This window comes from Diadema antillarum, unplaced genomic scaffold, assembly GCF_040938485.1.
Source record: "Diadema antillarum isolate AM-2024a unplaced genomic scaffold, OU_Dant_1.0 scf00000029, whole genome shotgun sequence".
NCBI classification, from domain to species: domain Eukaryota; kingdom Metazoa; phylum Echinodermata; class Echinoidea; order Diadematoida; family Diadematidae; genus Diadema; species Diadema antillarum.
In genome coordinates, this window is record NW_027270918.1 from 4,556,934 (window position 1) to 4,581,978 (window position 25,045).

General features: G+C 38.9%; 1 protein-coding gene across 1 annotated transcript; it reads right to left on the bottom strand.

Moving 5' to 3' along the window:
* Window positions 1–11,010: 11,010 nt before the first annotated feature.
* LOC139739744 (uncharacterized) lies at window positions 11,011–11,976 on the bottom strand. The gene has a single exon (XM_071650350.1). The coding sequence runs from the start codon at window positions 11,974–11,976 to the stop codon at window positions 11,011–11,013; it is 966 nt and encodes a 321-aa protein (XP_071506451.1).
* Window positions 11,977–25,045: the final 13,069 nt, after the last annotated feature.

Here is a 25,045-nt window from a genome sequence, read left to right on the forward strand (position 1 = left end):
ATTATATTCAAATCTGTGTTAAAAACTCATCTTTATCAGCGTTTGCGACAATAATGTTTGCATGGTTTTTGTCTTTGTGTATACACGCATAGAGACTATATCGTATGGTATTATGCGCTTCTAAGAACTAATGTTATTGTTGTCATTTTTGCGTTGCAGTGTTAATATCAAATGTCATAATGTATAGCGGTATCAACAAAACAAAGCATGAGTCAGTTTTATGATATATTGCTTAAGAATCATTTGCTTTTAGTAATTATACACACACACACATATATATATATATATATATATATATATATATATAATTATATGTATTTAAATATATATATACATATATACTATATATGTAATTATATGTATTTAAATATGCACATATATATATATATATATGAATATATATATATATATATATATATATAGATAGATATATATATATATATATATATATATATAATTATATGTATTTAAATATATATATACATATATACTATATATGTAATTATATGTATTTAAATATGCATATATATATATATATATATGAATATATATATATATATATATATATGAATATATATATATATATATATATATATATATATAGATATATAGATATATAGATACATAGATATATAAAATACCAGTAATGATTTTACACTGTCTGGACTTGGTCGTAAACTGTAGACGGCAAACATCTGAACTAGATCGTGAACATTAGACAAATTGAGCTTTAGACTAACTGGTCATTGATTATTTTGTGTAATAGACTAAGTGGCTATTAGACCAACTGGCCAGTATACTAACCATAGCTCAACTAGCTATTAGACTAAATGAATATTGACTAGACTGATTAAGTACATGTGATAGATTGCCAATGTGGATATTAGCCACAGTGGATGGAGCCCATGAGTTGCGTATTGGACGAACTAGTACATGTAACAAAAAAAAAAAGATGAATATTAGGCCAAGTAAAAAAAGAAAGTAGTTTCTCGTCCGGGTTTTTTGCGCAAGGCGATGAGGGAGGTCCTTACTATTTGATATCTTACTATTTTTTCGAGGACTGTCAAAATGAAAGTAATATGTGTGAATATTGTGATATAAACCACTTATCATTTGAGTGATGCACAATTAATACCAAATCTGCGTATATTGCTGTTTATGCATGACAAGTATACCAATTTAACTACACTGTGACTGTACTCATTCAGTACGTCATATCAAGGGTATGGAAAAAAAACACGTTTTTTTAACATAAAATATACACATTTATGCATCACTTGTTGAACCTATGAATCCAACCATTATCTCTGGAAATGCATAGCATTATTTTTGCCTGTCAACACAACACAAACTTACTGAGTTAGATCTTTTCTCATATGAAAACTTATTCGCTCAAGGATTTAAAATGCCGCAGACAGTATACTGCCAATTGTCAACCCTGTGAAACAACCACCTGATTTCCTTTTTACTGAAAGACAGAATACGAACCAGTTGAATACTACCGGGTATTTTATTCACTATTTAAAGCCGTTCGCTGTGCACACGTGCGCTTGAGATCGGTTCTCTCCATCACTCCACGATTTTTTTTTCCAGCTCCAGAACGCATGCTATGCTGGCTGGCTGGTCTCCTCTACTACAGGGAAACCCCGTTATAACGAGTTCGGTTAAACGAGGAACCGCTTATAACGAGGTGATCGCGTCGGTCCCGTTTTCCTTTGCGTGTAATGGCAGAACGAATCGGTTATGACGTGTTCGGTTATAACGAGATTCCGGTTATAACGAGGACAATTTCGGTAAATCATGATAAAGAAAAACATAAACAATTTGATCGGATACAACGAGGTTCCATTTCTTGACCAAATTGCCGCTTTCAAACACGCGACAAATGAAACATTGGAAACCGAAATCTCGCTATCCACGTCTTTTCCCGTTTTGCAGAGAACCGTTCCTTCCATGTTTTCTTCTTAATCACGCGATAAGACACAGGAACACCTTCCGATGTTCCTACTAATTATTAAACATAATCATTCGGTTTTCTTTTTCGCGAGAAACGCGTGCGTGATATGAGGTCAGACCACAGCGCAACGAGAAAAAAATAGATAATGCATTCAAAAACTTTTCATGTAGCGACAATAAAATTTGACCAAAAACGGACAATTGGAATGCGTGTGCAACTCATCATTATATCCTTTCCAATTTTAGTTCCGACTTCCAGTTCTTTTGCTGGTTTTGAGCAAATATGAGTTTGGATGATTAAAGGCGAAATAATAAAATCATCGCCCCGATCCCGCCGGGTGACAGTAGCGTTAAAATAGTTGAGTAACGCATGTTAACCTATATACTTAATCGGTGTTCAGAAAAAGAAGCAAACGCATTTATTAGTTTGAACAGATCTGGATTTGTTCTTTATCATTTAACAAATGATAATTTAAATATGAGTGTGTATGATCAAAGCAGAAATAATTAGTGAAATCATCGCGATCCTGCCAGGTGACAGTAGAGTAAATATAGTTGAATAACGCATGTTAACCTATATTAATCGGTGCTCGGAAAAAGAAACAAACGCATGTATTAGTTTGAATAGATCTGGATGTGTTCATTATCATTTAACGAATGATAATTAAAATATGAGTGAGTATGATTAAAGCCGAAATAATGAATGAAATCATCGCGATCTCGCCGGGTGACAGTAGCGTAAAAATTGTTGAATGACGCATGTTAACCTACTTAATCGGTGCTCAGAAATAGACTCAAACACATTCAACAGTTCAAGAACGGATGTACAAAACGCGAAGAGATTTTCGGAAGAAAATAAAGAACGCATTTTTAATCCCTTCGAGCGCAACGGTCATACATTATATAAAATTACACCCAAATGATTCATGAAATTATCGAATTCCCGCTGGGCACCAACAGCGTAAAATACCTCGCAAGTTAGCGGTAAACAACGCACGTATGTTACTCTGAAATCATCGCGATCTCGCCAGGTGACAGTAGCGTAAAAAAAGTTGAATGACGCATGTTAACCTAAATCAGAAAAAGAAACAAACGCATTTATTAGTTTGAATAGATCTGGTACAGATTTGCGTAAACAGGATGACAACCTCCCACATTCAATCCTGTCACATATTTTCAAGAACGGTCGTACAAAACGCGAAGAGATTTTCGGAAGAAAATAAAGAACGCATTTTTAATCCATTTGGGCGCAACGATCATACATTGTACATATTGTGTACAAGATTACAGACGAAATGATTCATGAAATCATCGCATTCCCGCTGGGCACCAACAGCGTAAAAATACCTAGCAAGTTACGGTAAACAAGGCCTGTATGTTACTCTACAGTATATTATTTGCCCCCATATTTGCGCTGGTGTTTAGAAAAAGCTTAACAAACAAGAATTACAGTAAAGAATTAACTTATCATTTCAGCCTCTATTTCTTCGTCTAATTCACAAAATCTCCCTTTATTCTCTCAATAATAACGCTCAATAATTGTGTAATAACAACGCAAAGGATATGTTTAAGTTTCATTGATGGGTATATGACGTCATGCTTATGTTTTTCTTTGTTTTTAATGAGTATGGTTATATAGAGGTACCGGTTATAACGAGGTAATATCGCCGGTCCCACGGATCTCGTTATAACGGGGTTTGTGGTTACATTGCGCAATCAATCTAGCAGCACATGAAGCAGGCAACAGCAGGAGAGAAATGTACAGAAGGTGCTCAACGTCCTGTCTACATCACGACGTACCGAGTGCGCTGTACATCACAGCCCAGGCCCGCCCATGCACCAACTACAGTTCAACTGCTTTGTGGGTCATTCCTTCTTGCCGAGCTCGCAGTGTGAAATGCGTGCGTTATTACATACGCACTACAGAAGCTACAGCTGTATTACAGCTAAGTATAGGACGCAAGGCGTAATTAGAAATAAGACATCACGATTGGTAGGTGAATTGCTGATTTTTTTTTTTCGGCGGCCGAAAAAATAGTAAATATCAAAAAAGTCGATGCGGCAACTGAAAATCGATGCGGGCGGGGAGCGGGCTGGGAAGAGAATTATGAATTTCTTGGTATTTTCAGCGCCATTTTGAAAATAGTAAATAGTAAAAAAATCGATGCGGCGGCCAAAATCGATGCGCGCGAGGACGAGAAACTGGTTTCTTTTTTTACTTGGCCTTAGACGAATGGGGAATAATAAGCAAACAGAAAATTAGACAAACAGGTGATTCCACGATCTGGTAGATAGACTACGTGATAGTAGACCAACTGGCTATTAGACGAAATTATAATAATTGGCAATCACACGAAATGGCAATTACGCAAAGTGGCAATTAGACCAAATGACAATTAGACGACCTATAGTTGTAGACGTAACAGTTAGATGTATTAGACCATGTGGGATGAGACCAAACAGGCCATAGACAAAGCTGGAACAGAAAATCAAGCGGCAATATCCCTGGTGTGCGCTCACAGTGATCTATATGCCTTCACATTCCTCGGAAACGTGTACATTCATGAGCCATCAGCATAATATGTATAGTGTATTATGTACATGCACATCAAATATTTCATATAATAAATCTGCTATGACAGCAACAAAAAAAAAAAAGAACAAGAAGAATGAAATAACACGTAGCAATTTTGTCCGCTTTTTTATTATGCTATTGATAATTCAATTTTCAATGAAAGAACATATACTCTAAACTTTTAATAACGACATGCTAGCTGGAAGAAATACAGATGGTTATGTAATAAAACAAACAAAATTACGGATCACGTCGGGTAGAAGATAATATGTATCTCTATTATCTACACTAGGAACACAAGCTTTGGTTAAAGATATAAGACATGTACTTTCATTACTTCTCGATAAAAAGTTTGATATTCGACAAAAATACACTGCATGCAATACAAAAATCGAGGTATCGTAAAAAAGTGGTGAAAATTTGAAATCAAGTGAAGGACTACCGTGTCGGTATCGTCCTTAAGACTCTACTCCATCTTTAACGGATGAATATACACCTATAACTTCAAAACCAGTAATAATCCTCATGGCAATAATGACTGCAGCATTAGTAACTATACTTGAATTCACAACTATAAGACGAATTAGGTGATATGCAGAAATTTTCGGGTGCATGTCACGAGACCAATATACCCTCGAGTCATACAGCCCGCGAGTCATGGAGCTCACGAGTCATACAGCCCATGAGTTATGCAGCTCACTTTATACAGCCCATGAGTTCGACACTAAGCTATAACAAGGGCCTCGACATTATAACATTAAGCCCCGTGTTGTATCTGTCGAACTCGTGGGGTGTTTTTACCTTCTATCGAACTCATGGGCTGATGCGCCTCGTGAGCTGCATGACTCATTGACCTCTTTCCAATGTCGAACTCGTGGGTTGTTTGATTCGTGGGTGTCGGTCTTGTGGGATGACCCCAAAATTTTCAGTCAGTCACTCATGGGACTCGTCAATATAGCCTCCCGCTATAGCCCTTTTTATACAACTGTGTAAATAGGAGATATGCAATTTACATCTGCCATCAAAATTATGATTTTCATGAATGGCACACTAAAAAGGGAAATCCAGTCCAAAAATAAGTGTTAGTCTGATTAAAGAGTAAATGTTCCAAATCCACCCGTAAAAATTTGACTGAAATCAGATGAAAAGTAAGGAAGTTATGAAATTTTGAAGTTTTGCTTATTTCTGCGCAAAACAGTTCTTGTACAGTTGATATGAATATGCAAATGTATGAGCTGACCATGTCATACCCTTACAATTTTCCATTGATCGTGTACCAAAAATGATGAAAATTCAGTGTTTCTGTCGCTGAAGTTTATAACATAATGTTATACCTGGTTGAATAACTTCAGACTAGTGATCAGTTAGATATGCCAGGATTTGAGCCTCGGGCATTATTGCGTTTGAATGAAAAACTGGAAATTCTTAAATTTTATGTACAGGTGTACAAGCTATGGCAAGTTGTGAGGATACGACATGCTCACTTTGTTATTTGCATATTCATATTGACCTTTCAAGACCTGTTTCCTGAAAAATTAGCGAAACTTCAAAATGTCATAACTTCCTTATTTTATTACCCGATTTCAATCAAAATTTTACAATTATAGAACTTGTAATATTGTACTCTTTCTTATCAGGCTAATTTATATTTGGACTGGATTTCCCCTTTAAGACAGAGTGTACTTTTGGCTGTAACGAACTGAAGTTCGGGATAAACATCGACAAAGCATTGCAGAAATGCAGCTAAACGACCGCAAATTTTTAAGACGTCATAGTTACAAAAAACCCATTTGCATTGTTTAACTTGAAACGAGATCATATAGGAATGTTTGTCACGCATGATCATCAATAACATATAAAATACACGTATACAACTCCTGTCCCTTCTGAATCTGATACTAAATTCAATGTCAAATATTTTTCAGGGTGAATAGCAGATCACCATAACAATGGCATTCTTTGTTATAATAATACAATCAAAACTAGATTCAGAAATTTATCAAGACTGACAAATTATCCATTATTTTTTTTCATGATTTAGGGCAATTGGCCGTGTAATTTTTATATGTTCACGAGAGAACAGAAAAAAAAAGAATCACCTGCATGGACCAGTATTCGAACCTGGTATCCTGCGGGCGAAAAGGTATAGGTTCTGCCAACGCACAATATGTGTTACACAAAATCTCCCTAGATCGGAGCACAAGTTGCAATTTCAACCAAATCTGAAGGCATGATTCACACATTCAATCAAAAAAATGAAAGGCAGATTACAAAAGTGTAAGGTGTCAGCTACATCTTACTAAAAACTGACAAAAGAGAGCTGTTCAAGGATAAGTTAGCTATTGTCAATTGGTAGTTCGAAAAACTGAACTGCCATACAGTTAAGATTAAGTAAAACGGACAGATTTTACAAGCTTAAATTTAATCAACTTTTTCACAGTGATGACGTCATCAAATTGAAAAGATATGATATAACTCAAAAGAAAAAGCAATTTACCAATTGAATAACAAAATAATGAAATCCGGATGAAAATTGGTCAAGGATAAGTGAGATATGGTATGTTCGAATACATATTTCAAATCAAATATGAATTTCATATATCCCATTCCATACAAGAATTCATTTAATTTGATAGCTTTAGGCTAAACTGTTTCCAGCCTCAACTTCTCATCAGATGACATTTAAAACTCCAGGCCTTTAAAATTATGTACCAAAATATGTGGGCCATTTTTTATCTTATCAAGCTTTAATAATAACGGATTTAAATGTGATTTTTTTTTACACAAATTAGCATTGCATATCGCCATTGACGCACGCACTGAATTTCAACTCTGACGGCCCGTAATATAGATATAAATTTGGTAAACATATTATTATGGAGAGCTTAATTGCTTCCAAAACGCGCTAAATCCATCATTTTTCAATGGATTTAGTGCCTTTTGGAAGCAAGCTCTTCATATTCTCAACATATGTAATATCGAGGACCAATTGTAATATCGAGGACCATTTCTCTAAAAAACAAAACAAAAACAAAACAAAACAAATAAAAAACCTTACGATCGCTAATATTGGTTCAAATAACGTCATCAAAACGTCAAAATGGTTTGAAACCAACGCTAAACAATTTCTGGCTCATTTCTCTAAGTGTAGACTGAGCGTTGCTGCAAGTGTGTATTAAAGCGCTTGGGAAGGATTATAGTACGTGGTGGTACGCCATGTTCTACTTCGTCATCGACTGACGTCATCGACCGACGGGTTCCGCCAATGTTATAAGTCATTGGTTCGGAGGCCCTGCGGCTGTCGGTACTTTTGCTATACGACGGGAAGACCGAGAGGACGCGGAAGCAATCAGCTGTGACAGTCTCCGCACTCGGACTCCCGTCCCTACTTCTCAGCAGTTTCACTTTTCTGTGTGGATGGAGCCGTAGCAATATGACTACTGGTGGCTAGCTGCTTAACCGTGTCCAACATCGGAAGGGAAGTTTTTCGGATTTGAGCACATCTAGAAGCATATTTTGCACACAGCACGCTCAACTAGCGGCCGCGTCGTGCTTACGAAAGCTCCCTGGCAGTGGCAGCATGACAGCATGCGGGACGCTGAAAGTGTGTTATATGGCAAGAGCTTCTGAATTCAGCCCGTATTGAGACTGAGCAGGCTGTCTCCCCGTCCCCGTAAAAAAAAAGTTCCCAGAAGGGCTCAAAAACAAATCTTCCATCACTTAGAATCTACTTCCAATATATCGAAAGGGTCTACCAAGAGACTTACCTGCCTCTTGTCGACGGTCCTGGTTTCCTAACACGTAACTCAGACAGAGGGAACCCATCTGGCTACCACAAAACATAGTTCTCGGATGGGTTAAAACTCCCAACAGTTTTATCTCTCAAAAATTACTTCCAACACATCGAAATGGTCTACCAAGAGACTTAGGCCTACCTGGCTGACGCGAATTGCCAGGATGTTGGGTTGTTTTGGAGTGTTTTGAGATCAAAAGTGTAGAGTGATTTCGATTGCAGTACACGATTTTTATTCCAGAAGAGCCCTCCCCGTTAACCGCACGTTCAGCATATCGTGGGATTTGGTAGAAAGTAACGTCATGATCATTTGTACCCTTGCAATCGCATTTTTCCAAAAAGATGCACGCGATTCACTACGTGCCTAACTAAAATCGTGTCTCACGGTCAGCGTTTTTTTCACAAATTTTTCTAATGCATACGTGTACATTGCAGAGCAAAAATCGACAGTTCAGCTGCGGTACATACTGGAGTTACTGTATAGTTTGGCTTTAACATGTCGCTGGTAGAGGCAGGGCCATGGGAAATTCCACCGTAGCTATCACGCATACAACATGTCTGTGATAGCTAAGTAGACCCTATTACGGAAATAACAAATACAAAAGAATGCAAATTCAATGGTAACAACTTCGTGTCATGAGTCACACAGAATCAATTCAAGTTTATGTAAGGAATACATATGGCTGTAACTTATATGTACTGTTTGTAAACTACAGTGATAATAATTAAATCTGTTTATACATTAAAACTACACGACAAAAAAAAATCTCTTCAATTAAATTTTGTCCAGCAAGGGTTAGAAGACAGAATAGATACTATACACGAGTACACAATCAATTCAAATTTGGGTTAGGATACAAATATGGAAATCACGGTAACGGACGCACGCGCAGCCACCAGTACCACCACCACCACCAATAAAATACAATGAAGTAAAATAAAAATAGATGAAAAGTGGAATTACACAGTATGTATATACATCTGTAATACAATTACATGCGTTACACATTACTTTACATACAAGCGGTTAAACAATAAATGTACAAAGCTTGACTGTTTTGCAACAGATATGAATATACCAACATAACATATCAGTAAAGAATAAACCGAGGAGGTCCGACACGTAGAGGTATACTGCGCTAAATGTCCAACATCATGCTTGTGAAAGAATTAAAGAGAAAAAGGAAGGAGAAAAAAAAACATAGACAGACCAGGGAGGTGGGACAATTAATCTCCCTGGACAGACCGTGCGAGATGGTGGAGGAAGGATAACCTCCCGATACTATACTCTTGCAAGATCAACTCGCCACAGGCCTACATGTATACATACATTGCCTACCGTGCAAAGTTTGTCCGTGAAATGATGTGTTCGCCTCCGCCGCTATTTCCCAAAGCAAAAGGGTCGTGATTTGGATCAGTCGACAGCGCGTCCGCCTCACACTCACAGTCGAAATGATCCTGAAGTGATATCCGAGTCTAGCTGAGCAAAGCTGTGTGAAATCATACCGCCCCTTCTATAAGTGATAGACGAGTGATGTATACTTAGACAGAAGTTCTGTCTTTTGTCAAAGCAATTCATCAACAGCGCTGTGAAAAAGCATGTAACTTCTCTGCGGCACGAAGCATGGGTATAATGGAGAGATTCTTGTTTCTTCCTCTTTTCTAACACCATCCTGCTTGTACACACAGCGGCAGCGTCATGGGAAATTCCAGAGTAGCAGTCACACATACAGCAATTGTATATGATAGCTGAGTGCTATTACACAAAAGAACAACCAAGAGAGAGAGAGAGAGAGAGAGAGAGAGAAAAGAGAGAGAAAGAGTGACAGAAACCTCCCGATACTACTCTTGCCGAATCAACTCGGCGTACACACCACGTTTGATACACTGGCCAGCATGCAATGTTTGTCCCCGTGAAGTTCAGCCTCCGCCGAAATTGCCCACCGTTCCAAGTTTGCCCGGGTGACGAGTTCTGCCTTCGCTGCTATTGTCCACAGCGCACAATATCTGTCCTTGAGATGTTCTTATTTGTCCTTGAGATGTTCTGCCTCCGCCGCTATTTCCTACCGGGCGGTGATTTGGCTCACTATTAAAGACAGAAAGAGAGAGAGAGAGAAGAGAGAGCGTGGGAGACCAGGAGAGAGGAGGTAACAGAAACCTCCCGATACTACTCTTGCCAAATCAACTCGGTGTACACACCACGTTTGATACACTGGCCAGCATGCAATGTTTGTCCCTGTGAAGTTCAGCCGCTACCGAAACTGCCCACCGTTCCAAGTTTGCCCGGGTGACGATTGAGTTGTGCCTTCGCTGCTATAGTCCACCGCGTACAATATCTGTCCTTGAGATGTTCTTATTTGTCCTTGAGATGTTCTGCCTCCGCCGCTATTTCCTACCGGGCTGTGATTTGGTTCAGTCGGTAGCGCGCCTGCCTCCACATCGAAATGATCCTGGTCTGACATCCCGAGTCCAGCTGGGCAATGTTTTGTGTCACCATACCGACCTTTCTAGTAAGACGTGCAAAATTTGTTATTGAGAAGATCTGCTTCCACTGCTATTGCCTACCGTGCAAAGATTGTCTTGATAAGTTATGCCCCCACAGCTACTTCATACAATGCAAAGTTTGTCTACAATCATGTCTTACGTTTTAGTGAAACGATAAAGAGACGAACACGTTAGATTAAAATCAATTGACGGGATACAGGTCTGTGGCAATCTGTGTCCACAAATGGAAGAATGGACTTGTCGAAAAGCGCTGCGCCCACATGAACTCCGTTAGATAGTCGCCTATCATTGCTCTGTTGCTCGGACCTTGCATCGCTTTGAACTTTGCCTTCGCTCTCTGCCACATTGACTCGACTCTGTTGGTGGTCACACCGGTGTTCGGGTCGACGAAGTTGAACGTATGGTTTACAACACCGTGTTGATATTGTTGGGGCAAGTTTGGTAGGTTGTTATATGCCCTCCACATATCGGTCCACACAATGCTGCCGGGTGCTACCCATTGCTGGATGATGGGAAGCAGGGTAGCCGCGTCTCGCTGCTGGACCTCGACCAGAAAGCCTATCTTGCGGGCGGGTTCGTCACCCCCGAGGACCCACTTTTCTGGTCGGACGCGTCCAACGTTGTTTTTCCTTTTCGCAAACAGAGACTCATCAATCTCTACTACTACACCCGGTCCTCCAATCTGTTGCGGGTGGTTCTGGAAATACAGGACGCAGACATCTCGAAAAAACTGCATCCAGTCAACCGTCGTTTTGTTCGAGACGTCGACTTCCTTCATTACTGTGTCCTGAGACATCCCTCGGGCACGACCGCAGTTCGTTGACCATATGTACGAAAGGGCAACTACCTGCCAGAGTTGAAGGCGGCTCCCCTCAAAGAAGCTGCCCTTTCTAATGTTCACCGTCTTCCGACAGCCTTGGGTTTGGCAAAGCCACGTGACACCATCTGTCCTGTTGTAGGGTCTTTCCTCACATGGTTGGCCACAGGCAGGACAGTCCATTCTTGTGGCAAGTAGTCCATGGTCCCGACACCAGCGAACCATGGCATCGACGTCAAACCTGAATCGATGGCCAATCTCGGTGAGAGTGATTCTCTCAAACTCTGCCTGGTTAGGCAAATTTCGGCCCAGAGGTTGAGCAGCAGCCATCATATCAATGACAATATAAATCGAAGTGAAGCCCTTGATGTCTGATCAAGAAATGATCTGCCATTGCTATTCTTGAGGTTTTTATATGGAGGTGTCTGTGTGTTGTGTGTGTGTTGGGGGGGGGAGATAATTTCTTCGATATACAGTCAAACCTGCCTTAGCGGCCACCTGTCTATAGGTCTATAGGTTTGACTGTATTTGGGTTTTTTTTTCATTCCATTGTCTAAGGATGAGGAGGTGAGATACTGTGGTAATTCTACTGTAAATAATCGTCTTGAACGACGTGCACTGAAAATGGAAATGGGTGATAACACCGCGGACGCAGCGAGTGGACTACAGCCATATTGGACCCGCTCTGGTACGAGAAGGGCGTCAACTGGACTGTGCTCAGCCCGCATGGAAGCTAAGCGGGCTGCCTCCCCGTCCCCTTGGGTGTAGCTTCATGTCAACTGCCGTACCCTCCGGGGAAGCTCAGCGGGCTGCCTCGCCGTCCCCGTTGGGTGTAGCTTCATGTCGACTGCCCTGGTCCTTACTGGTACCAGCTGACAACTGGTATTTGCAACTGGTCCTAACTGGTACCATTTGATATGTCTGGCCAACTGGACTTATAACTGGTACCAATTGACAACCAGTATTTCAACTGGTCTTACTGGTACCAGTTGACAACAGGTATATCCAACTGGTACCAGTTGCTCTTTCAGTCCGCATGGAAGCTATAAGCGGGCTGCCTCCCCGTCCCCGTGGGTGTAGCTTCATGTCAACTGCCGTACCCTCCGAACGACTGACTCAGAAAAGTGGCAGCGCGAACCCATTCGACGGGAACATAACTGGCGCAGTACCACCAGGGAGGTGGAAGAGAGACCACCTCCCTGCTATATACCACCTGGCACCTGCAAGCGCATCGCCTCTCGCGGACCCCGCTCCATCGCATGCATGATCATCGTGGAGAGTAGAAGTTGTTTGTACGATGCGTGGTTTAAAACGAGAGGTTTACATTTCGGACAAGAGGTGTGTGAGCGTTCGCTCGCAAATAGAAACTGAACTTTGTATGTGAGTCTGTATTTATAGCACTTGCAAATAATTGATCGGCAGCTCCTCCATTGTTCCGATTCGCTGGAGCGGAGACCGTGATATTATTGGTCGATGCGGTATAGCAGCTAGCCAATCAGTGACGTTACAGACAGATGGGTTCGCTCTGCTTTTGTTCTGAGTCAGTGGTTCGGAGACCGTGCTGCAGCTGTCGGCATGAGTGGTAAATATGGAAGTAGGACGTACAAAGAGGAGCAGGGAAACAATTGGTGCGCCATGGCGAGAGTTACTGTGCTCAGCCCGTATGGTAGCTCAGCGGGCTGCCTCCCCGTCCCCGTTGGGTGTAGCTTCATGTCGACTGCCCTGGTCCTTACTGGTACCAGCTGACAACTGGTATTTGCAACTGGTCCTAGAACTGGTACCATTTGATATGTCTGGCCAACTGGACTTATAACTGGTACCAATTGACAACCAGTATTTCAACTGGTCGTACTGGTACCAGTTGACAACAGGTATATCCAACTGGTACCAGTTGCTCTTTCAGCCCGCATGGAAGCTATAAGCGGGCTGCCTCCCCGTCCCCGTGGGTGTAGCTTCATGACAACTGCCGTACCTTCCGAACGACTGACTCAGAAAAGTGGCAGCGCAAACCCATTCGACGGGAACATAACTGGCGCAGTACCACCAGGGAGGTGGAAGAGAGACCACCTCCCTGCTACCACCTGGCACCTGCAAGCGCATCGCCTCTCGCGGACCCCGCTCCATCGCATGCATGATCATCGTGGAGAGTAGAAGTTGTCTGTACGATGCGTTGTTTAAAACAAGAGGTTTACATTTCGGACAAGAGGTATGCAAGTAAGCCTTTCGCTCGCAAATACAAACTAAGCGCTGCATTGTTGTTGTTGTTCGTGTTTATTGGCGCTTTTCTATCAGTCTGACTATCTGCGCCACGTCTATTCCATACTATGGGGAGTCCATGAAAGAGTCTCAGTTCGATTGATCACGTCACGCTCACTCTGTTCTAGGTTTCGGCTTACCTGTCAAGTGGCAGTGTGTGAGATCAATTTCCCTTCACCGTTAATAGTGCCGTATGCGCAGTGCTTCTATATACAAATATACATGAATATATTCTTTTTTCCCCATCTACTTCAAAATACTATCATTATAAACTGTGTATATTTTAACAAAACGTATGAGCACACAAAGTGTGCGTGTTGCTAATAAATACTAACAATATTAATAATCAATCTTTATTACATCATTTATAAACGCTTTGTATTTTTTGAATACACACACAAAGCCCTAAAATTATCTTCTATACTAAATTTCATTATATTTCTAATCAATGCATCTATTTTCATCATTTTTTCATCAATTTTCTTTCATTTTTGTATCGTTTACATTCCAATAAATAATGTTCTAGATTGTTTCTAACACTTGGCATGATAATCCATTTTCGTGACAATTAATATCGTAAAGACAATAATTCAGCCTACATTTTCCCAGACGAATTTGATGCACTAACACTTCTTCCTTTCTTCTCATTCCTTGTAACTGTATTCCCTTAGATATCTGCGATTGTATTCTGAAGAAATCTCTTCCTCTCTCAAAATGTTTCCCATTCTGTTTGCCAGATATCTTAATAATACGACACCATATATTAGGTTAATTCTTGTCTCGTATGAGCAATACCAACATCTATATTTTCTTTAAAATGCACGCTTTTTGCTAAATTATCAGCTATTTCATTATCTTTCACTTCTCTATGAGAGGGTATCCATTCAAAATATACAGCTATATCCTGCAATTGTAAACATTTCAATTTCTCTAAAATTTCTCCGCATGCTGAGAGTCTGTATTTTATAGCACTTGGCATGCAAATAATTGATCTGCAGCTCCTCCATTGTTCCGATTCGCTGGAGCGGAGACCATGATATTATTGGTCGATGCGGTATAGCAGCTAGCCAATCAGTGACGTTACAGACAGATGGGTTCGCTCTGCTATTGTTCTGAGTCACTGGTTCGGAGACCGTGCTGCAGCTGTCGTTGTTGTTGCTTTGGTTTTAAGGCGTGTATCTGTATCACTCAGAATTGAGTACAATGTACATGTATTTACGCTGTCGGTAGGAGTGGCGGCAGTGTGGATAATGTTGTTGTTATTTTAGTTTAAAGGCGTGTATCATTCAGTTATGAATATTTACGCCGTATAAGGACGTATAAAGAGTAGTCTGGCTTCTAGACCCTCTGCTCATACTATTTTGACGTACAGGATATTGACGCCCTCAACGTCGAAAATAAATAAATCTAACTTGCCCCCCTTGCTATCACTTCTATTCATCATAAATTCTATTTCTATAGAAAACAGAAGATATTTATGAACGTGGGAACCAGATGAGAGAAATTCATGTTAATCTATTGTCTCATGATGCGTGGTATAAAACGAGAGGGTTACAACGTTTCAGTCGCAAGTTCTGCTGCTGCTAACCTTCGTCCTGCAATATAGACTAAGCGCTACTGTAGGTGTGTAAAAGAGCGTATGGAAAAGATCATTCAATGTTAGGTTATACCATAGAGATGTATACTAAGAACACTAGAGGGCGGACTCCGTAAAATCCCTGTGACCGATAGAAGGAGGCGTTCGCCATTTTGGTCCGGGCAAATTTCGACTAGCGACCGTACCGATAACGTGTAGCGCTAGCGGAGCATGCAGGGAGATCGACGACGGGATGCAACGGCAGTAGGCTAGCATCTATGCCAAGGTCTCCATTGGAGTTTGGAAATCGAAAAATGTTCTTAAATTCGCAAATTCTACTTAAAGTAGCATAGATCTATGTTGCAAAATGCCTGGTTCATGTGCTACTTTTGGATGTAGAAACAGGAGAAAAGAAGGGGAGCGGAGTTTCCTTTCACAAGTAACTAAAATTACATTTATAGTGTGTGTTAAACAGATTGATTCAAGGCAAAAAAAAAAAGAAGGAAAAAGAAAAGAAAAGGTCTTGCAAAATTCGTCAGGGGCACTCCGCCCTCCCTCAGCTATTCTCGATCTACTGCTACTATAATATAGATAGCTAATACAGTACATAACTATATGCAGATATGCAAGGTCGGCGGAACGGGGGAGGGGGCATTTGCCCCATTTCAAAAAAACAAAAACAAAAACAAAAACTCCCCTTTTTAAGTTAAAATAGTGCTCATTTCTAAGTGCCCTATTTGGCCCTTGAGCCCCCCCCCCCCCAAAAAAAAAAAAAATCGTTCCTCCACCCTTTGTTATACCAGCAGTTAATTTCACTAAGACAGTGTGAGAAAAGCTCAGAATACGTAATATATGCCTGGTTACAGGACATATGCTCCGGCATTGATATCTTTCTGAAAATAGAATTACCATCATGGGTCTGATTGGGCTTTTGGTTCTTGTAAGAAAGGCAGGGTGAGGATTAGGATTAGGGTCACCGTGGGTGTTATGATTTGGGTTAGGGTTTATGTAAGTTTCAACATTAGCATTTCGAGCTTGAACATCAATATGTCATGGAACCAATATGCCTACACGTACTTATAAAAATGATTTCTTTCATTTCCACCACCACCAGAAAAAAAAAAAGAAATACAATGAAACACTCGTATACACAGATAGGACTATAGAACGCAGTCCCCTCATACAGAAAAAAAAAATATATAACTGCAAAAAAAAAAAAAATACAAAAAATACAAAAATTGACGCAGTATACTGTATCACAAGGGGCATCCGGCAGTCTAGAGACCAAGAGAACCCTTTGTATTGCATGGACCATGGTCGTGTTGGTCGGCTTGAAAGTATTACCTCGTTGAGAATAAAGTAATTTTTTTTTATTTTCATTTTCTTTACCACTCATAATAAGAGATTGCTAGCAACTTAAATTTTTGATTTGTTTCCTTCTCTCATCTCCGACCACCTCATCTTTTTGTGAAAGGCAATACGTGTTTGAGCGCTTGTTGTATACGTGTTCACGTGTCCACCACTACTGCGCTGCCCGGACGCAATGCTTGTTTTTGCCCGGACAAAGATGGCGCGCGGCCTCTTCATCTCGGCACACGAACACTGCGTACGCGCCACACGCAGTCCGCGCTCTAGTATATTATTAGTATACATCTCTATGGGTAATACTCAGTACGCCCTCTCTTGATAACTTTGGTTCAATCTCACAGGGTGTAAAGTTTACAAATCCAAAGCGAGTGTATTTTCCTAGGTTCCCCCCAAAACACTGACAGACCTTTTCAGGATCAGGGTCTCACATGGAATAATCCCTCATTCACTATTTTCGGGATTCCTCAGCTTTTTGACTTAAACTTTACTCCCAAATTACTCATGATTGAACAATGTTTAAATTGTTGGAGGTCAAGAGGTTTGTCATTGATTGGGAAAATTACAGTAATTAAGTCTCTGATTCTTCCTCAGTTACTTTTCTTTTTCCACTTTGTGTTTAAAGATTTCAGAATCTTTCTTTTAAAAATTGGATCTTTTTTTTTTCAAATTTATATGGAATGTTGGTAATGACGGAGTAAAACACTCCTTCTTATGCAACGATTATTCTTTACATGGTCTTAGAATGGTGGATACTAGATCTTTTTCACAAGCTCAGAAAGTGGTGTGGTCCAAACGCCTGCTTGACAATTCTGTTGATAGAGATAGGAAAAGAATAGAGCTTTTAAATTTGTCAAATTTTAATATTGACCCATCAATTCTTTCTAAATCCAGTGCCCCAGAGTGTATTTTGAAGAAATTGACTTGTGAGCTTGGTGAAACGTTGAGAGCATGGTATGTGTTTAGAAACAAATTAAAACCACAATTGAACTTATATCCCCCTCACTCCTCAGATTGTCTGTGGTTCAATGGAGATATCCGTTTGATTATTATATATATATATATATATATATATATATATATATATATATATTACCCAGTGTGGTAAGAAAAAGGTATTTGTTTTGTAAGGGATCTGATAACTCACAATAGGTTCGAAGAGGTTTTTTTTTTTTAATTAGTACTGGAGTATGATATACCAATTTATGACAGACACAAGTATTATTTCTCATTGAAAGCTATATCCTTGTCTTGGTTAGATCTTCCAGGTACTGAAGATATATATGACATTTAATTGTAAGAGAAATCTTGTAAATATAACAAAAGTACCAAGATATGCATATGCCATTACTAAGGATGTGGTCACACCAGATAAGAAAATGGAGAAGTGGAACAATTTACTCAACGTAGAGATAACAGGTCAAGAATGGTCAGTGATTAATAAAAATAATGTTAGAAGTAACTGTGAAACTCAGCTGAGATCTTTCTATTTCAGTCTTCCATAAAGCCATTGCAACAAATGATTTTCTGTTCAAAATCAAGAAAAGGAATTGTCAATTATGTGACTTTTGTAACAAGGAATCAGAATCTATTCATCACCTTTTAGCCTTGTGCACAGTGGTCAATCCCCTTTGGAAACGTCTACAATATCTCATTTCATCAAAATTAAAAAGAACTGTAATCTTTACAGTGTTGGAAGGCTGCTTGGATGTAGTGATCAAGGCGAAACTCTAGCCTGTATTAATTTTTATTTACTGTGTACCAGTTCTACATCTATGGATGTATATACAAAACATTCTTTTGGCAATTAATTGATGTCTTTTATTCAACTTTCAACTTTCAACTTTCAACTTTATTTTCACCTCCATCAAAATGAACAAAGAACTTTATGTACATTGCGTATACACGGGATATTTGTGATACAGAACAAAACTTGAAAAGGTACATAAGAAAATTATGAAAGTGAAAAGTAGATGTGATTACATCTTTGTTAAATACATAAAGCGTATAATACAAGTCAACTAAGGATGAGGATGGAAGTGGAGGGTCCCACTAAGAAGCAAAGCTTGTACGATATGGGACCCTCAGAAAAATACACAAAACATCAATATAAAACACAATAAACGAACCGATGTCAACTGACATCAAAATGATTGGGAAGAGGAAAAAGAGAGAAAAGGAAAGAAAAAAGAAGAGGAAAAAAAGAGAGGAAAAAAAGGGAGAAAAAAGAGGGAACTACAGCATGTGCCATCGTGGACGCAAGCAATCTGGATTTCATAATGTAAAATAAGTGATAAAATACAAGCTGGATTGAATGTAATGCAAAACATTTTTTATACGTAGTTATGTTGGTAAGAATGCAGGAGAAAAAAAAAAACACATCGTTATATTTAGAACACAGAGAGGGACATAGTTTAATAGGAGGACTTATGTAAAAAAAAAAATGATGACTTGACTGAGATGATAAAGGGAAACTAACTCTGTTGGATGTTGTAAAGTTTCAATAAAAATGGTTTTAATTTATTCTTAAAGGAATTCAGAGATTGAGCAGTAGTAATGTTACTGGGAAGTGAATTCCAGTACTTTGGCCCGTCGTAAATAAATGTGTTTTGAGCCAACAAAGTTCTCAGAAATGGCAAATGGAAATCATTTGATCGCCGTGTTGGATAATTATGAATGGATTGATTTCTTTGAAACATTGTTTCAAATATATTTGGGAGATTATTTTTATTATAATTATACATAAATTGTCCTAGATTAAACAAATACAAATCATTAATTTTCAATATTTTATGCTCATAAAATAGTGGGTCAGTATGGGACAAAAATGCAGTATGACATATAACACGGAGTGATTTCTTTTGCAATAAAAGTAATTTATCTAAGAATGTTTTATATGTATTTCCCCACGCGAGAATACCGTAACTTAAATGTGGCAATATTAAGGATGAATATAATACGAGCAGGGACGACAAAGGAAAACAAAACTTAAGCTTATTAATTATACCAATATTACGTGAAATAATTTTACATATACTGTCAATATGAAATTTCCAGGACAGCTTATTGTCAACTGTTACTCCAAGAAATTTTATATGGGAGACATTTTCGAGTGGAGTACCATCTAAAACAATATCAACAGGTAATGCCTCAGTAGAATTACTAAAGAGCATATATTTTGTTTTTTGAAGGTTAAGAGATAGCTTATTTGCTTTTATCCACTGGGCAACATTTTCTAATTCTAAATTTATTGTATTAACAAGGGTAAAAAGATTATTGTGTGAAAAAAATAGATTTGAGTCGTCTGCAAAAAGAATAAAAGAAAGAACATCTGATGATCTACAAAAATCATTTATGTAAACAGTAAACAACAGTGGACCTAATAAACTTCCCTGTGGCACCCCACATTTGATATTTAATATTTGTGAATTACAACCATTTAAAGAAACATATTGTTTCCTGTTCATGAGGTAGCTCCTGAACCACTCCAAGGCCTTCCCACGCACTCCATAATGGTGTAATTTGTTAAGTAAAATATCATGATTGATGGTGTCGAAGGCCTTGGAGAAGTCCAGGAACAAACCTATCAAATGAGAAGATTTATCGATAGCATGTGCCACTTTTTCTATAAAACTCAATAATGCATGTGTGGTGCTATGTTTCTCCCTAAATCCAAATTGAGAATTCGTAAATATATGATTAAATTTAAAGAAATTAATAGTTCTTTTATTCACATGAAGTACAAATCAGAACATCTCATTGCTTCAAAAAATGGTAAGATAGGCTTAAATTTTAAAAAGTTTGTGTTTAAGATTTAGTTTGACCAGAGGCACAGCACTGCTGTACATTATTATGTATTTTCTTATATTCACTTGTATTGTTATACCGTTTGTTTACTATTCAATATAAACGTTGGTTATGCAGACTTGCAGGACATCTGAACATGGGCTTAAATCCGGGGGAGGGGGATGGGGATGCATCCCCTCCCCCCCTTCCACGCTCTTGGAGGAGGGGAGGGGTGGCTTGCACAAACATTCCCCTCGAAATAAAAACCAAAAAAAAAAACGGAAGAAAAAGAAATATGTATGATTGTATTAATTTCGGCATACTGCATGACGTTCGATCGCACGCCCGAATAATGAGAGCTAAACAGAGCGTAACAGTATTTGATCTTTTAGGATTTGTATATATCTTCTCATAATCTTCTCTTCGCTCTCTCGCAAATAGTAATATCGACTTAAAGTATGGTTCAGATGTTGAAAATGTACCATACCAGTATACTATTACGCGCGCCACTCGGGTCCATCTACAAATTACCTACGGAAAACAAAACAAAACAAAACCGTCAGAATTCAACCCCTCCCCTTTCCTGAACCAAAGAGCAAACGATGACGACTCAGGACATGGACACCCAGGTATGATCAGGGACGACGATTCTGCGTACGGAGGCAAAAGTGCAGTTGCCCTCCTCCCCATGAAAATGTTGGGGGCGAACATAGGCCTATTATTATTTTTAGTTGCCCCCATAAAATGCGAGATGAAGAGAATGCTCGAACGTTTTTGATGGAAAATTGCCCAAATATTTCACCAGAAGTATATCGTTGAATTGCAATCATGAAAATGCAAAAGCTCCCACTCTCGGCCCTTTTTCATAGACTTTGTACACTTGGTAGATTGACAAGTTTCCGAATATTTCATCAAAAAGTGTGCATCAGATCTTCCATTTACAAAATGGAAAAGTTCCCTCTTATGGAAGTTCCCTCTTATGGAAGGGTGATATTTATTAAAACATGTGTATACAATGATCAATCCTAAAAATGCAATACATCTGCAAAAGTCTCCATCGTGTGGGCGCACCCCCCGCACATTTTGCGTGAATGTATTTGTCTTAAAATCAAATATTTTCTCCAAAGGGTGCACCAGGGGCCCGTTTCATAATACTTGTCATCAGTGACAGCTGCCACATTTCTATGACAAATTTGCTCTCAGCCAATCATATGCTAGGATTTCAGTAGCTTGTCACATCTATGACAACTTGTCACTTATGACAAGTTTTATGGAACGGGCCCCTGATCTCTGAATTTCAAATCTGAAAATATAAAAATCACCCTCGTGTGGGAGTCCCCCCCCCCCCCCCCCACACACACACATGTGCCTGAATGATGCATTGTCGTATTTTCTTGATAGAAACAAAAATCTAATATTTCGCAAAAAGGGGTGCACCAGATATAAAATTTCAGGTCTGAATATCCAAAATCTCCCTCGTGTAGGAGGGGGGGGGGGGGGGGGGGGGCTATTCCCCCACCCACAACCTTTCCCTGCACATTTCTCTGAAAATGAATGTTTCTTACTTTTTTTTGACGGAAATAAAAATCGAATATTTCACCAAAAGTGTGCACTAGATCTCTGAATTTAAAGTCTGAAAATATTACGATCGAAATCGTGTGGGAGCTCCCTCCGCAAATTTCCCTGAATGTGTGTGTATTGTCTTACTTTCTTGATAGAAACAAAAAAAAAATCGTATATTTCACCAAAAGGGTGCAAGTCTAATTGTCAAGTAAGTCTAATATTTTACAAAAATGGTGCACCAGATCTCTGAATTTCATATCTGAATATGTAAAATCTCCCTTGTACAAGAGGGGGCCTATTCCCCCACCCACACCCTCTCTTCGCACATTTCCCTGAAAATGAATGTTTCTAACTTTTTTTGTTGTTGATAGAAACAAAAATCAAGTATTTCACCAAACGTGTGCACTAGATCTCTGAATTATTGGTCTGAAAATACAAAATCTCCCTCATGTGTTAAGAGGTACATACCCGTTATACCCCTCCCCGGCTCGGTCACTCCGCTCCCTCGCACATCTCTTCCAAGTTTTGCCCCCAATCATGAAAAAGGCTCAACGCCACTGGGGATGATTGTTTCAATTGACTGAATTCAAGAAAATTCATCAATCTGATAGAAAAAAACAACAACAACACACCACTATCTACCACATACAGAAATTAATATTCATACTGCCATTTTATACATTTCATTTAACTTCATTTCATTTTTGTACGTAAACACCCCCACTCCTCGGTACGGATTTACGCCACTGCTTCTGAGTGTCCCATTTAGCGAATCTATGGTTTGATTACGTTAAAGATGCTGGCACACATGTTTTATGGAATTTGGTTGTGTTTTTGCGTTCCGGCTGCTGAAACTAAGCTTTAAAGGGGAAATCCAGTTCAAATATAACTTCGTCTATTGAGAATGAGAAGGGCGTTAAGTTGTCTTGAAACTATGGGTTTTGTGGCAACTTAACGCCCTTATTATTAGTCTGACAAGAAAGAGTAAAATATTACGAGTTTAACGGTAAAGTTTTGATCAAAATCGGATGAAAAATAACGAAGTTATGACAATTTGAAGTTTCGCTAATTTTTGAGGAAGCAGTTCTTGAACGGTCAATATATTTATGCAAATGGCAAAGTGAACCTGTCATCCCCTCACAACTTGCCTTATAGTTTGTACATAAAATTCTGAAATCTTAGGTCTTTCATTCAAACGCAATTATGCCTGAGGCTCAAATCCTGATATATCTAACTGATCACTATTCTGAAGTTATTTAACCAGGAATAACATCATGTTTCAGACTTCAATGACAGAAACATTTTTTTTTTTGGTACACAATCAATTACAAATTGTGAGGTTATGACATGGTCAGCTCACTCATTTGCATATTCATATCCACTGTGCAAGAACTGTTTTGCAGAAATTAGCAAAACTTCACAATTTCATAACTACTTTATATTTCATGTGATTTCGATCAAAATTATACCATTGAACTCGTAAGATTTTATTTTTTTTTTATCAGACTAACTTATTTTTGGACTGGATTTCCTCTTTAAATAGTGCCTGCCAATTACCCATACATAGCAGTTTGCCAGTTTGTTCTATATTGACACAAAGAACAAAGAAATGTGTTGTTTTCATATGTTTTTTTTCTTCGGAACTTGCTTGACGGGGCAAACGGCCCTGGTTGTCCGTTTGCCACCCCCCCCCCCCCCTCCCCACATTATCGCCGTCTTGCCCAAGACCTTGGGTTCAAATTCGTTCAGGTTCGAATTCATTCGTTTTTCCACAATAAAGTAATATAAACATAAATCTCACTTTCTTGAGTGACAGAAACAATGCATGTAAATCCGTACAAAGAAAACAACAATAATGGGGAAAAACTAACAGTATCAATACAGTGCAATTGTTGCAGAGGTAACGAAAATGAAAGAATTGTCAATATGCACTGTGTGAAAAAACGGAGGGACCCACTAAAAAGACAATGCTTGTAGAGTGTGGGCCCCTCTTGTATTAAAAACTCGATGCAAAATTTGACTGAATATAGCAACAAAGCAGCACGAAAAGTTTGGCATAAAAAGTTTAGCAGCCCACTAAGAGAGAGACGGACAAACAGTTACACACAAAACAATAACAAACAAAATAATGAGCATGAGACAAGACTGGGACAGCAACAAGACTATACTTTTAGGGAAGAAAACTAACTTGACGACACGACAGGAAACAAGACTATAGCGCGACGAAGAGGTAACAAAATAGACAGGAATATGCAACAGAGACATCGATTCTCGGAGGTTTGAGGAAGAAAGAGAAGAAGAAGAAAAGAAGAATATACAACAAACCCTTCAACTGCGAGGTATAAGTTAAAGAAGATCTTATCATAATCAAAGCTTAGGCAAAAGTAACAATAATAAAAAAAAAAGGCAATAAAGATTTTGCGGACGGGTAACAAAATAGGCCTATGAACTAATCTGATTCAGGGGGTCGTCATTATAGGATTGCAAAAGAAAAAACTTCAATCTCCTTTTAAAGGAGTATATAGAAGGAGCAGATTTTATATCGTGGTTCAGGGAATTCCAATAAATAGGTCCAGTTTAAATAAGTGTATTCTTTGCTAGAATCGTTCGAAGAAGTGGTAAATGAAACTCGTTAGAGCGTCGGGTGGGGTAATTATTGAATGATTGATTTTTTTTTTTTGTGGAACATATAGAACCAAAGATAGGTGGCAGTAAACTGTTATCATACATACATAAATTGGCCTAAGTTGTATAAAAATAATTCGTTAATTTTTAGTAGCTTATTAGGTCCTACAGTTAAACAATACATTTGTATGTGAACGAGTGGGAGAATTGGAAATGATACGGAGGGCT